The sequence below is a fragment of the Chlamydotis macqueenii genome, chromosome 2, assembly GCF_036417535.1.
Source record: "Chlamydotis macqueenii isolate bChlMac1 chromosome 2, bChlMac1.mat, whole genome shotgun sequence".
NCBI lineage: Eukaryota > Metazoa > Chordata > Aves > Otidiformes > Otididae > Chlamydotis > Chlamydotis macqueenii.
In genome coordinates, this window is record NC_141557.1 from 159,834,904 (window position 1) to 159,849,791 (window position 14,888).

General features: G+C 43.6%; 1 protein-coding gene across 5 annotated transcripts in view; it reads right to left on the bottom strand.

The window, feature by feature from the left end:
• The window catches only part of PTK2 (protein tyrosine kinase 2), a 211,110-nt gene that overhangs the window by 86,547 nt on the left and 109,675 nt on the right, over window positions 1–14,888 (bottom strand). For all 5 annotated transcript variants that reach the window (XM_086741328.1, XM_086741324.1, XM_086741326.1 and 2 more), the window contains one exon: window positions 668–747. In XM_086741328.1, coding sequence (XP_086597454.1) covers window positions 668–747 — 80 coding nt within the window. The remainder of the gene's footprint in view (window positions 1–667; window positions 748–14,888) is intronic.

Consider the following 14,888-nt stretch of genomic DNA (forward strand, 5'->3'; position numbering starts at 1 on the left):
CCCTGATCTCCCCGTGAGAGAAAACAGCACAACCAAAGTAAATGTTTCAGGCTGGAAATTCTCCATAAATTAGCAAAACCCCAAACACGCATTTCAAAAGCTGTGCTGGGAGCTCTCTCAAGGATCTCTTAATCTGATAAATTTATCTTTCTTTTCCAGCTGTCTATATACAGCTGACAGAAACACTCAAAAGAATCCTGAAGATCTAATAATTTGAAAAAAAAGCATATTAAAAATTGAGTAAATACAGAGAGGAAAGGTAGCAGCATTTATCTTGAATTACATTCTATAGCTGTAGGATTTATATATGCACAATGACAAGACTATTTGCTATGTAACACCACAGATGCTTTCTTAAAAAAAAAAAAGGCTACTTCACTGTACTGTACAGGCCTTTGAATTATTCAGATAAAGAATTCACCCAAAAGGCAGTATCAAGATGCAATTAATTAAAAATTTTAAATGAATGTTAATTTAAAAACCACTAAAAACTGGTTACAATACAGTCTATTCCGTTTTTCTTCAAAATACTTTGTAGCAAAAACCTCCTCCGACATTTTATTCAGCTAAACTGGTCAGAAATTGATTAACTATATAAGCAATTTCAAAATTAATGTCTACATGCTGTCAGAAACACGTTGAATAATAAATGAAATTATCAGCTTACCGGATTTCAAGGCAACCTAGTTTCAAAGCAATTTCCTGGTCCACTTGATCTGCTATTTCTAACATATAGTCATTTTTCACCTACAGCAAAAGAAGCAGGTACGCATCACAGACAGATCAGTTCAGTGCCGATACGACTAAAATACCGCCCAAACAACTTCAGAATAAAGATGTCTTAAGTTTAATTTTTTTTTTTAATGACTACTTTCAGTGCACAAAGAGGAAAAAGAAGTTATGTTCACATTGTTTTGTTAAGAAACCCATTTCAACTGCAGCGAACTTGATAAAAAAATGTTCCTTATCTACATTAATATTACCAATGTTTTATTAAATATAATTGAAATCATCACAGGAGGCTGAGCAGCTGGTTGCACCTGTGCTCAAGATACGTGAACGTCTGCTGTATTCTTGAAGTGTCTTGGTCAACAGTTTTTAATTTTGTAGGTGCATCTAACCATGCATATAAACCAGACAAGTCTCCGCACATTACTGTGAAAATAAAAATAGCGGTAAGTAAAAAGAGTAGTATGCGAAAATCATGCTCTTACTGACTTAAAATAACATTTGAAGTAGCAAGCAGAAGAAACAAGAGTGTAACTAGATGGTTACCACCTACAGTAGGAAATAAAACAGGCCAAGGAGCATGCTCTGGCCTTGAGGCCAAACGGTCATCCCACTGGAAGAGGACACTTGGGCCAACACAGCGTATCTGCACGGCTGCTGGCACACAATATCCCCCAGCTGTGCTTGGGCAGTCTAGAAGAGCGGTAAAGTGGCACGTGCAAACGACGCGCCGCAAAGCATGCTAGGTACTCTACAAGACGGACTATGGTGGGCCAAATCTTCAGCCCATGTCCTGGACCTGTTTCATTTACTAATATCTATGTAGGCAGCAAGCCTAATTTTTAGGTGATACTTCCACCACATCAGAGCAAGTAATTTGTACAGTTATCGCCAAAAAAAAAAAAAAAGAGAATACGAGAGACCAGAACTACTGCTGGAGAACTTAACTCTGCAAATCTTGTCTGTGCAGCAGGTGGTTTTTACCAGTAACACATCTCTACAGAAGTACAAATTCTCCTTAACAGCTTACGTTACCCTCCATCTTACAAAATCATAAACTTGCTATTGAGATCCTAAAGCCGAAGATCCTGAAGCTGAAGGAAGTCCTGAAATATCACAAAAATCCACGACTCAAAGAGAAGATTATACATTAGGAAGGAAATACACTTCACAAGATGTTTCTTGAGTGATGATAAGCTGCAAGAAAAACTATTTCAAACTGCTACTGCTATGAAATTAATGATTTAAAAGATAAGTACAGCACCAGATTCAACAGCTGGAGGTCCTCTCCAGTCAGCATCCTCCCAGTAACACCACGCAAGCACCACGGCATTCCCTCCCCACCAGTGGGACAGCTGGATCCAGCCCCAGACTAGAAATACACGACACCTTCCCAGTTCTGAAGCGCATGAAAGATTTTGTTATTGCAAGATGCGAAAGGAGAAATACGATAACTTGTGAAAGAGTGAGAATACGAATCAGTACAATAGCTGCAACATCGGGAGAAAGCTTCTTGCGTTTGGCCTCATCCAGGTAATTACCATGACAAAGCCGTAAGGTTTTCACTCTTCTCAGTACAACTCCTACAAATACTAATGAGAGACCGGAGAAGAAAGAATTGTCCTTCAGCATCATGTAGTTTGCAATTCGTATACAACGTATGGAAACAGTAATTCCGTATTCCTACGGTAGTAATACACAAAATAAGTAGAATTAATAATTGTACTTTTCTTCATTATGCTTACAATTAAAAAAAAAATAACTTCCCATGTGAAACAGCATTTTATTTGAGTCTTTCTGGTAACTTTTCCAAGATTTATCTCATTGAAGGTTAAAAAAAAAAAGCCCCTCAAAACTACAGACTGTATCTGGTAATTACAGCGGCTGTAAGTGACACTCAGTGAGACAGACGCATCTTCCAGGAAGCCAAGATGTTTTGATTCCATATTTTCATTCAAAACCAGAAGGTCCCTAAGTACAGAGCCCTGTGTGCTAGCCAAGAAAACAGTTATCGCTCTAATGGATGAAAGATCGTCTAATTTATGAAATAATTTACAAACAATCACATACAGAGAAAACTGTCAGTTACATGACCACACATAGCATGTGCACCCACAGTAAACATGGATACGGATCAAGATGCTCAGGCAAATTGTACAAGGTTCAACAAGGCCGAGTGCCGGGTCCTACGCTTGGGTCACCACAACCCCGTGCAACGCTACAGGCCGGGGGCAGAGTGGCTGGAAAGCTGCCCAAGGGAAAAGGACCTGGGGACGCTGGCTGACAGTCGGCTGAACATGAGCCAGCAGTGTGCCCAGGTGGCCAAGAAAGTCAACAGCATCCTGGCTTGTATCGGGAATAGTGTGGCCAGTAGGAGTAGGGAAGTGATCATCTCCGTGTATTCAGCACTGCTGAGGCCGCACCTCGAATACTGTGTGCAGTTCTGGGCCCCTCACTGCAAGAAAGACACTGAGGTGCTGGAGTGTGACCAGAGAAGGGCTACGAAGATGGTGAAGGGTCCAGAGCACAAGTCTTATGAGGAGCAGCTGAGGGAACTGCGGTTGTTGAGTCTGGAGAAGAGGAGGCTGAGGGGAGACCTTATGGCTCCCTACACCTACCTGAAAGGAGGCTGTAGCTAGCTGGGTGTCTGTCTCTTCTCCAAAGTAACAAGTGATTACATGAAAGAGCCTCAAGATGTGCCAGGGGAGGTTTAGATTGGATATTAGGAAAAAAAGTCTTCACCAAAAGGTCTGTCAAGCATTGGAACAGGCTGCCCAGGGAGGTGGTGGAGTCACCATCCCTGGAGGTATTTAAAAGACGTGTACACGTGGCACTTCAAGGTGTGGTTGAGTGGACTTGGCAGTATTAGGTTAACAGCTGGACTCTATGATCTTAAAGGTCTTTTCCAACCAAATGAAATGAAATTACCACGTTATCTTTTTATTTATAAGATACGGTAGATACCGAGTCTTTCAGACGAATGGAATGTAGAGAAGGCGTTGCAGAAATAGTTTCTGCAGGAGGAATTTAAAGTCCTATTCTCCGCAGTCAGGTGTAAAACACTGCCTAATGCTAGGAAGCAATTGAAGAGTTCTCCCATCTGAATCACCTAGAGTCACGCAGGGAAGGAACCTCTGGAAATCATCTGGTCCGACCCCCCTGCTCAAGCAGGGCCATACAGAGCCACTTGTCCAAGACCATGTCCAGATGGCTTCTGAATATCTCCAAGGATGGAGACTCCACAACCTCCCCAGGCAACCTGTGCCAGTGCTTGATCACCCTCACAGTAAAAAAGTGTTTCCTGGTGTTCAGAGGGACCCTTCTGTACTTCAGTTTGTGCCCACAGCCTCTGGTCACCACTGAAAAGAGCCAGGCTCTGTCCTCTTTGCACCCTCCCTTCACTTCAGGTATTTTTATACAATAAGATCCCCCCTGAGCCTCCTCTTCTCCAGGTTGGACAGCCCCAGCCCCCTCAGCCTGTCCTCATACGAGAGCCGCTCCAGGCTCTCCATAATCTTCATGGCCTCCTCTGGACTCTCCACAGAAGTTTGATCTCTCTTGTACTCAAAGTCATCACAACGCTTAGAGGTATTTTCAAGAAATTTGGCGATTCAGAAATTTGGGCATTTCCGACCAGTCGGTACTGCCCAGTACCATCAAGTGCCAAAATGGGAAGAAGTTTCCCTGGAAAGGGCACTTGTGGAAAGATGACAAAAAATGCCGAGATTTTGAGTAGTATCTTATCTCAACCAGGATGCATTTACAACTACTCTTCATTTACTGCAGAACTGCACCTGTTAGTAACGGCACAGTATTTCGCTAAGAGAAAATCATCTATAACCAAGGTTTTGTTTAACTTCCAATCAGAACCACCATCTAGATGTCTTCATAAACAGCACAACTTAATAAACTAAGCAGAAAATTAAACTAGAACTTCTGTTCATCAGGATGTTAAACCTATTCTGCATTAAAACTGTCACACTCAAGATCGGAGCATTTAAATCAGGAATACAGTTGTCAGGCTCCCATGTTATAACCATAAATGATCTCTGCAGTGTCCATGGTGGCACTGTGGAGGCCCACAGTGGAGCCCCTCAGTACAGGAAACACATGGAACTGTTGGAGAGGGCCTAGAGGAGTCCACGAAGATGGTCAGAGGGCTGGAGCACCTCTCCTGTGAGGACAGGCTGAGAGAGTTGGGGCTGTTCAGCCTGGAGAAGAGGAGGCTCTGGGGAGACCTTATAGCGGCCTTCCAGTACCTCAAGGAAACTATTAAGAAAGATAAGGAGAAACTCTTCAATAGGGCCTGTTGTGACAGGATGAGGGGTAATGGTTTTAAAATAGAGGGAGGTAGAGTCAGATGAGATATTAAGAAAAAATTTTTTACACTGAGAGTGGTGGAACACTGGCCCAGGTTGCCCAGAGAGGTGGTGGATGCCCCATCCCTGGAAACATTCCAGGCCAGGCTGGATGAGGCTCTGAGCAACCTGATCTGGTTGGAGATGTCCCTGCTCCTTGCAGAGGGGTTGGACTGGATGGACTTTAAAGGACCCTTCCAACCCAAGCTGTTCTATGATTCCATACAGAACTGTACTCCTTGTCCACAGGTCTACACGCGGATATTTGGAAACCAAGAAACAAATCAAAGATGCAAATTCTATGAGTTCACTTCTTATATGGATGCCTGCATTCCAGAAATGTATCATGTTAAATTATAGTTAATTTACTTCTTGTTTATATATTTATGAGGTTTAATGAATTTTAAATGTACCTGAACTTAGAATCATAGAATGGTTAGGGTTGGAAGGGACCTTCAAAGGCCATCCAGTCCAACCCCCCTGCAAGGAGCAGGGACATCTCCAACCACATCAGGTTGCTCAGAGCCTCATCCAGCCTGGCCTTGAACGCTTCCAGGGATGGGGCATCCACCACCTCTCTGGGCAACCTGGGCCAGTGTTCTATAACTCGCATCATAAAAAATTTTTTCCTAATTTCTAATCTAAATCTACCCCCCTCTATTTTAAAACCATTACCTCTCATCCTATTGCAACAGGCCCTACTAAACAGCCTTTCCCCATCTTTCTTGTAGGCCCTCTTGAGGTACTGGAAGACCGCTATCAGGTCTCCCTGGAGCCTCCTCTTCTGCAGGCTGAACAGCCCCAACTCTCTCAGCCTGTCCTCACAGGAGAGGTGCTCCAGCCCTCTGATAATCTTCGTGGCCTCCTCTGGACCCTCTCCAACTGGTCCATGTCCTTCTTATGCTGGGGGCTCCAGAACTGGACACAGTACTCCAGGTGGGGTCTCACCAGGGCAGAGTAGAGGGGTTCATTTCATTCTCCTCCCTTTTTGCTGAAAATTCACCTTCATGTATAGGCCAAGTTACCTCAGCTAAAAAGCTATCACACCTGTTGACAAAACCCCTTAGCCAGCACGCCTTATAGTCACCCAAATCAAATACCCACTGGCTAGTTACATTCCATTTAACTCTTTCTTTTTTTTTTAAACTACACGTTTACGTTTTCGAACCATTTTTACAATGCTGCATCACCAAGAAATTTCAGAGCTGTTATCCAGCTACTCCTTGAGGCGTTCAGACACTGAGGAGAACTGACTGTAGCAAAGTATTTTTCCAATCCTGACACATTGTCGTAGCTCAGCCCCGATCAGGCCCAGACTACGCAGTCTCTCTCTCACTCCCCCCACCCTCCGAGAGAATAGGAGGAGATAAGAAAAACGGCTCGAGGTTTGAGATAAGGACAGGGAGAAATCCTTAAAGTTACCGTCATGGGCAAAACAGACTCGACTTGGGGAAAAATACTCATTTATTTCTAAAATTAGCAGGAGAATGAGACGGGGAACAAGATAACCTCCCCCACAGACCTCTCCCTCTTCCCGGGCTTAATATTATCTCTACTACCTTCCCCCCGCAAGCAGCACAGGGGGAAGAGGGAATGGGGGTTGCAGTCAGTTCATCACGCGTTGTTTCATGCCACTACTTCGTCGTTGGGGGAAGAACTCCTCACATTCCTCCTCTGCTCCAGCGTGGGGTCCCTTCTCATGGGCCACAGTCCTTCGTGAAACTGCTCCGGCGTGGGTCATCTCTTCCACGGGATGCAGTCCCTCTAGAACAGCTGTCCCAGCGGGCCCTCCACGGGCCACAGCCTCCTTCAGGCACCCACCTGCTCCAGCATGTGGTCCTCCACGGGCTGCAGGTGGATCTCTGCTCCTCCATGGACCTCCATGGGCTGCAGGGGGACAACCTGCTCCACCATGGGCTGCACCACGGGCTGCAGGGGAATCTTGGCCAGGAGCCGCGTTACTCCTCCCCCTCCTTCTGAACTGACCTTGGTGTCTGCAGCCGTTCCTCACAACAGGCAGGCAGACGCCTCTCAGGATCCTTTTTACATCTTATTCACTTCTCATCTCCTCTCCACTTCTTGCAGCCGGGCCGGGCCAAGTCGGGCCCAGTCGGCTGCCCGGCGGGAGGCCGGAGGGTGAGGCCTGCAAGGCCCACAAGGCTCGCGCCTCCCCCTCTCTGCCCCCACTCAGCTGCTTCACATCTTCTCTTCTTTTTTTCTCTTTTCCCCTTTTTAAATACATTATCGCAGAGGTGTTATCACGGGACATTCTGCTTCCAATTGGCTCGGCCTTGGCCAGCAGCAGGTCCACCCTAGGCCCGGCCGAGTCCACTGAACAAAGGAGAGCGACTTCTAGCAGTTTCCTACAGAAGGTGCCACCTTAGGGCCCCCCCCACCCCCCACTAAACAAAACCAGAACTCATACGAAACTTCCCCTTGCAGGAAATGATGCTAATTTATAGAATCATAGAATGGTTTGGGTTGGAAGGGACCTTTCAAGGCCATCCAGTCCAACCCCCCTGCAAGGAGCAGGGACATCTCCAACCACATCAGGTTGCTCAGAGCCCCGGCCAACCTGGCCTTGAATGTTTCCAGGGATGGGGCATCCACCACCTCTCTGGGCAACCTGGGCCAGTGTTCCACCACCCTCAGTGCAAAAAATGTTTTCCTAATATCTAATCTAAATCTACCGCCCTCTATTTCTATCATGATCAAATTGGTATTCATTTATCTTCACAGCTCATTGCCTTGTAGATCCCAGTACTGAGGTACTTAATTTGTTAAACTAAACAGCTTAAGAACATATTCAGTTTCATGCAAACATATTTCAAAATGCTACTAGCCTCAAGTAACTGCTATTTCATAAATAAATAAGCAACATTACACAAACATTTAAAGTTTGGGGTTGCTTTCCTCTTGCCCTCTGGCTTGTGAGCTTTAATATATTCCAGTCACGTCTTCCCAGTTCGACTCTGCAACTACAGGGACCAGAACTTGACTAAGAAAATGTTAAAAACTCTCCTCAATAATTTGGAAGAAAAAATAAGTATTGTGAAAATTCTCAGCTTATTTGCCAGACAAAAGTGAGACGTATTCACCATAACGCTGCAAGCAGACAGTTGCCTAGTTGAGTGTATAATTCTTGGTGTGACAAGTAGAACAAAAGGGGTTTTTTGGCCCATCCCAGTCCAGAAGAGATGGACAAACACAGACATTTCATAGGGGTGCAGTAAATGACATATATTCCTTCCATTTCACATTTCAGCCAAGAGGCTCTCCTTTGCTGATTTACTGTGTGGGGCGTGTGTGTCGGGGGGTGTTGTTTCTGAAGTTCCTTGCTACAGCAACATGGAGTTTCAGGTCTTTCAAATTCACTACATTATCCAGCCTGTAAAGTGAAATAAAAATGCCTTTATCCTCCTAAGACGTGAGATGACAACACAGAAAAAATACCCTCCTTCAGCATCCACAAAATCAGTCACGACATCCTCTCACCAAAATTAATAGAATCACAGAATGGTTTGGGTTGGAAGGGACCTGTAAAGCCCATCCAGTCCAACCCCTCTGCAAGGAGCAGGGACATCTCCAACCACATCAGGTTGCTCAGAGCCTCATCCAACCTGGCCTTGAATGTTTCCAGGGATGGGGCATCCACCACCTCTCTGGGCAACCTGGGCCAGTGCTCCACCACTCTCAGGGTAAAAAATTTCTTCCTAATATCTGATCTGAATCTACCTCCCTCTATTTTAAAACCATTACCCCTCGTCCTATCACAACAGGCCCTGCTGAAAAGCTTCTCCCCATCTTTGCTGATAGCTGCACTTGATTATCATAAAGCACTACATACACATTATATACATTATTTATTTTTCTGTTCAAACTTCGGAAGGTATACAAAGAGATGATAAGCTTCAGGAAGCCTACAGCCATAATCTTGTGGTCTAATTAAACCGAGCAGTGTCTTATTATGGATAGCAAAGGTAATAAATTGATAGAATGAATTAATTTTATCTTGCTTTTTTCAGAAACCTGTCCACACACATTCTTCTTGAAATTTCAGAAGGTCCAAGGGGAGAAGTGGATTCAATTTCTGCTCCCAGAATACTAATGAGAACTTCTCTTATCAGCTTTAATTTTTCTTGACTATTCTCTTCGAGATGGCATTAGATCAACGCACGAACTAATGCTTGTGCAAAGATTAGATAAGAATTTTGTGAGAGGTTCAGCGCAAGCTGCACAAGGAAAAAGCCTGAAAAATACTAAATGGAAGAGACGGGAGAGATAGTTTAATGGTAATTAAGTGCACTGCCTCAAGGCAATTGAATAGTTTTCCCAGAAGTCTTTTGTTGTTTGCTCAATTATTACTTTTATTATTATTGTCGTTAATACAGTTAAATGAGAGAAATGAGAATATTTTTGTCTGTTTAAGAGAGAAAAGGCTCTATGTTTAAAAGCAAAAAGCTTATATACATATAAAGACACAAAAATGAAACTCTGACAAATCTAAAGAATTCTACCAGTTTTTCTTCTGTTAACATACTTCTTCTAAATTTGTAGTAAAGAGGGAGGATGGATCCTGATCTGCGAGTTTTGGAGATACTGTTTCCTGTGAGCCTGCGTTACACCTGCAGAACTGCCCTCCTTGGTGGTACGTGCAGACCTTCACTTACGGCTCAGAAGTTCAGTTAACAGCATGCAATGCCCGGAGGAAGGCTGAAGGGTACATCATCGAGATACACGTACTCTTGGAGCAGACCAAGTACCACTGCTGCTGTTCCACTCCCCATTTTAATTGTTCAGGATGGGATCTCTCCAAAGGCCGAATCAGAAAAAAATTGTAGGATGCTATTTAATGTACCTTAATTTTGCCTAGTTTGTAAGAGAACACTAATTTACATATAAACTCATCACACAAACCTGGTTTTGAAAAAGCCACCTCAAAAAACCCAGCCAGCCAAACAAGAATCATAGAATCTTAAGGTTGGAAGAGACTCCAAGATCATCAAGTCCAACCACCAACCCAACACCACCACGTCCACTAAACCATGTCCTGAAGTGCCACATCTACACGTTCTTTAAACACCCCCAGGGATGGTGACTCCACCACTTCCTTGGGCAGCCTGCTCAGTGCCTGACCACTCTTTCAGTAAAGAAGTGTGTCCTAATATCCAATCTACACCTCCCCTGCCGCAACTTGAGGCCATTTCCTCTCATCCTATCACAAGTTACTTGAGAGAAGAGACCAACACCTGCCTCCCTGCAACCTCCTTTCAGGTAGCTGTAGGGAGCAATGAGGTCTCCTCTCAGCCTCCTCTTCTCCAGACTAAATCCCAGTTCCCTCAGCCACTCCTCATAAGACTTGTTTTCCAGACCCTTCACCAGCTTCGTTGCCCTTCTCTGGACATGCTCCAGCAATTGAAGAAACAGCAAAGCAGCAACCGTTACCAATTTCCACCACCCAGCGAAGCCTCTGAAGTGCTCCTGCTAAACCTGTGCGCCATTACTCCAGTTACACCACCTACTACAGACCAGACGCTCTGGCAATGCTAAGCCTACGTGAAGCCTGCATCCATCTCAAACGCTTCGTGCTCACAACGTTTTAGCAATAAAAATGCAAGAAGATTAACAAGGCAAACACTTAAGATTTACACTAGGATTATGGAGTCCAGTGTTATGCTGCTAAAAGCCTATATACTTTTTATTTGGTAACAATCAAAACCCCAAAATACTCTATCTTAAGCAAATCACTTTGGTTTATGCTGCTTGCAACACGCTTGCTTCCCACTTGTGATTTTGCATTTGAGCAGAATGCGCTGATCTGAACTTGTAGAGAAAAATACAATGGAAAACAGTTTAAATCAGCTGTGGCATTGATTTCAAGCACCTTTTTCCTCAGATTTTTTTTTTGGTAAATGTTCTGACAAGTTTAAATCAGAGCAGTCAAGCAGGTGCACGCTTTGGGACGGGAAAGGATTAGTCTAAGTTCAACTAAACATGGTCTAATGGAAACGCAAGCTACTTCAGGCTCCTAGATGACTTGGAAGAAGTAACTGCACTTGCATTTGCTTGTTCACAGGCTGGTGTGGGTAAGAATTAAAGTGTGGCCTACTCATCACACACGTGGTTAACTTCTCGGTCACGACAGCTACAGTCGGTCTACTGCAAGGACGCGATGCGCTGAAGCGCAAATGCACCTCTCAGAGGTAGGAAAAATAAGTCCTTACATGTCCTGATAAAATAAAAAGTGAAACAAAACTGCCATCCCCCGTAACACAAACCACTTGTGTTCAATGAATACATGCTTAGAAAGGACAGCAGTATTTAAAACAAACAAGAATTTAAAAGTCCGATATAATCCTGTGCCATAATGTATTTCCTGGCATATCAATGTCCCGATATTCAGGGAGAATTCACTTTATTTGCCTTCTGGTCTCACCAGTATTTGTAAATATTTCTGTTGCTATTCTGCATTAGTTAGCCAGAACAAAAGTCTCTCTGATGTCTCTAGTTTTTTTTAACATTAAAAGTTCAAAGATATTCTTAACCCGTAAGAAAAGAAAGGAGGTGAGCACTGAACCATGAACTAATAAGCCTTTTCCAGAAGGAAGACAGGCACATAAACAAAAGCCCAGTTTAATTTCTGATGTCAGGCTTTCAATTTTTTTTTTCTTCTTCTTGAATGGGCAAATTACTGACAGTAACTTTGAACTTCCCAAAATTTACCAGGAAATAACAGGCTCTTCCCTAGCTAGATAAATGGCTAGCAAAGTCCAGCTGGTATGATTTAAAATAAAAACTGGATCTAGAGGAAAGCCCATCTTTGTGAAGACGGAGAAATGAGAGAATAGCCTTACGCTAGCACACACGATTTCAGAAGAAATCTATCACAGGCCTCGTATTTTATATACCAGCTGCTACTTTCAAAAGCCATCTGCTTCATTTTTCTGCACACGACTTCTTCACGCAGCTGCAGTATTTCAGGAAAAACGTTCACACAGGCTCACAAACCACCTCTCCAGCGCAGCTCATACAAACACCGCGCCGGATTTCAACGTCTTTATTACGAACAAGAGCGAAATCATTCTGAACTTAGCACTGACTGCTTCCCGGGAGCTGAGAGATTAAAAAAAAAAAAATCCTACTTGCTGTGTCTTACAAGTATATTTTAGATTTAAATTCGTTTATATCCTTCAAATTATTATTTAAAAAATTATCTTTTACTGGGTTTTCTTTTCAAGCGTAGCACTGCAGACCTTCCCCAGGCACAGTACTGTCAAACGGCGCCCCAAAAAGAGCGAACACCAGTAACGAGCCACCACCCCAGCCTTCCCAGCTCGCTTAGTGTTACCAAGACATCTCCCACAGGATAATCTCCAATTTTTCAGGAGGACAGTTTAAAAATAAGCAATCTATTTCTCTCATTTTACTTTCGGTGACCTACTTACACAACTTGGTCCTTTTTAATTTATTTTTTTTCCAAACTGGCACTGCTCCGAAAGCTGCATTTAAACAGCACTTCAGTGATTGCGTCCTCTGAAGAGTTAAGCGTGCAACCAAACAAAATCACCTCCACAACACATCAGATATTCAGACAAGCAAACAAAGAAACAAAATGCCTTCTGTACTCCATTTAGTAAGTAGCAGAAGAATCATTACTATAATAGTTTAACGAAGCACGGAAAACGATTCACATTACATCATTTTCTCCTTACCCATTTGTTCTATCCAGATTTTTTTAGCTGGTGGTTTTCATATTCAGAAATTATGTACTTAGTAACATTTCTATTAACAAGTACAACCTTCCTCCTAATCTTTATGCGCAATATTTACTTATTTATTCTCCCTTTTAACAGCTCAGGTGTATTCTAGCACCTGCTTTTAGACATTCAAGTTTTAACACCTGAAGGCATTTTGGGGTTTGTTTGTATGCAATGGCTCGCTCTCAGACGCCCCAGAACCCCTCAGAATCTTTTTCCACTAACACACAACGCTTCTGGTGATATGGGTCCTGTGTAAGGCCGGTGAAGTTTTTCCTGTCATTCACCAACTCTTAAATTCCAGCTTCTGTAACATGAAAATCCAGAATACCTCAATATATCCATCGGAAGAGCTGATCTTCAGCAACTACTTACGTGACCAAGATAGAAGTCTTGATCAGACAGGTGGTGGATGCCCCATCCCTGGAAACATGCTGGATGGTGAGCAACCTGATCTGGTTGGAGATGTCCCTGCTCCTTGCAGGGGGGCTGGACTGGATGACCTTTCAAGGTCCCTTCCGACCCAAACCATTCTATGGTTCTAAGACAACAACTGCAGCATATGCCCACACCTGTATTCTCACAATCGCACCTTCAAAATGAACACCGTTGCTCTGTGCTCAGAGGACTCTCGTTCAGACTGCATTTTGTTCTGCACTGGCAGCAGGTACCACAGGCAAGTCCACCACGATCCACGACAGCTCTTCTGATGTAGCCTATCAGCCGTAATCATCTCAAATATTCTGTCATCTGTCCTGTAGTGTTAAATGTACCACAGAAATGCTGTAGCGTACCCATGGCAAATAAATCGTGAGATGAATGTGCAACAGTCAACCAACATAATTGTTTATATCTCTAATCACCAAACTGCAAGCGGAGACGGCTTCTCCGACTTTTCACAGCAGCGTCCGCCCTCCTTTACCAACAGCAGGTTCCTGCAGGACACTGGCTTTTCTTCACTATGGAATCAGAAGAATCAGCCTGAAAGAGGAGGGTCCCAACCCATATTACTATAGCTTCTGTAATCTTATTGAAAATTAACCCTCGAAGACTGGTGCCTCATCTGCTGTGAATGAAGTACCACACGCGCAAAAACCCCAAAGCGTGCTTCTAATGTCATCAGGGTTTTTAGGAGCCACCTTAATGGTTGTAATGGTAGTTTTTAAAATACACACGGGAGGGAAACACATATGTGGTTGCTCTCCACCCCTATTTACCCATCTGATAACATCAGACTTATTACAGAAGGTACGGCTACATTAGGGAAAATTAAGGCTTTGGCCTTTTCTGGGGGAGTTAAAAGCACAGATTCAGTATCAGGGTAGCACTCACTTGCCATCTGCCCTCCTCCTCCTCGCCTTCCAAGGTCACAGTCGCTATATTATCTAGAGGTGATCTTTGACATCTCTAACTCATTTTGGAAGCTCCTCTGTTAATAACAAGAGCATTAGAGATGGGGTGGAGGGGGGAAATCAACTTCTGATGAGGCTTTGTTAGGGACAGAATGGCTCTAAACGACCCCTTCTGTCCGAGCGGGCTGATCTCCAGATGTCACGGCAATACACGCTGCTGCCTCGCAGACCTTCCGTAAAGTAGGACCACGCTCTTGGGAGCCACGCTGTACTCAACCTACTAAGCATGCCTTGCTAACTGCTAATTTGATACTTCTCCCCAACACAGAACTTTGCTTTTCCAGAACAACTGAGTCCAAGCATCAACGTGAGTCAACTTTTTTTTTTCTGTCTGATGCATATTATAAACAAGCTAATACATGAATGGCAGTAACATTTGGTTCAGTTTGTCCAAGATTTCTAATAAAGACATATCCACGCATCAGTACATGGAAACCTGTCCTGAGCATTTTAAATTCATCGTCTTGAATTAGGAGTAACTCACATATGACTACAGGAAAGCCCACAAACGCTATTTTCACTGCTCTGGTTGACAGGTGGAAATTTCAGATCAAAGCAGTTATTTTTCTTTGGAGTGAGCCTGGCTGACTGGTTGAGAGGTATTTAGGAATAATACGAGTAGGTTTTACATT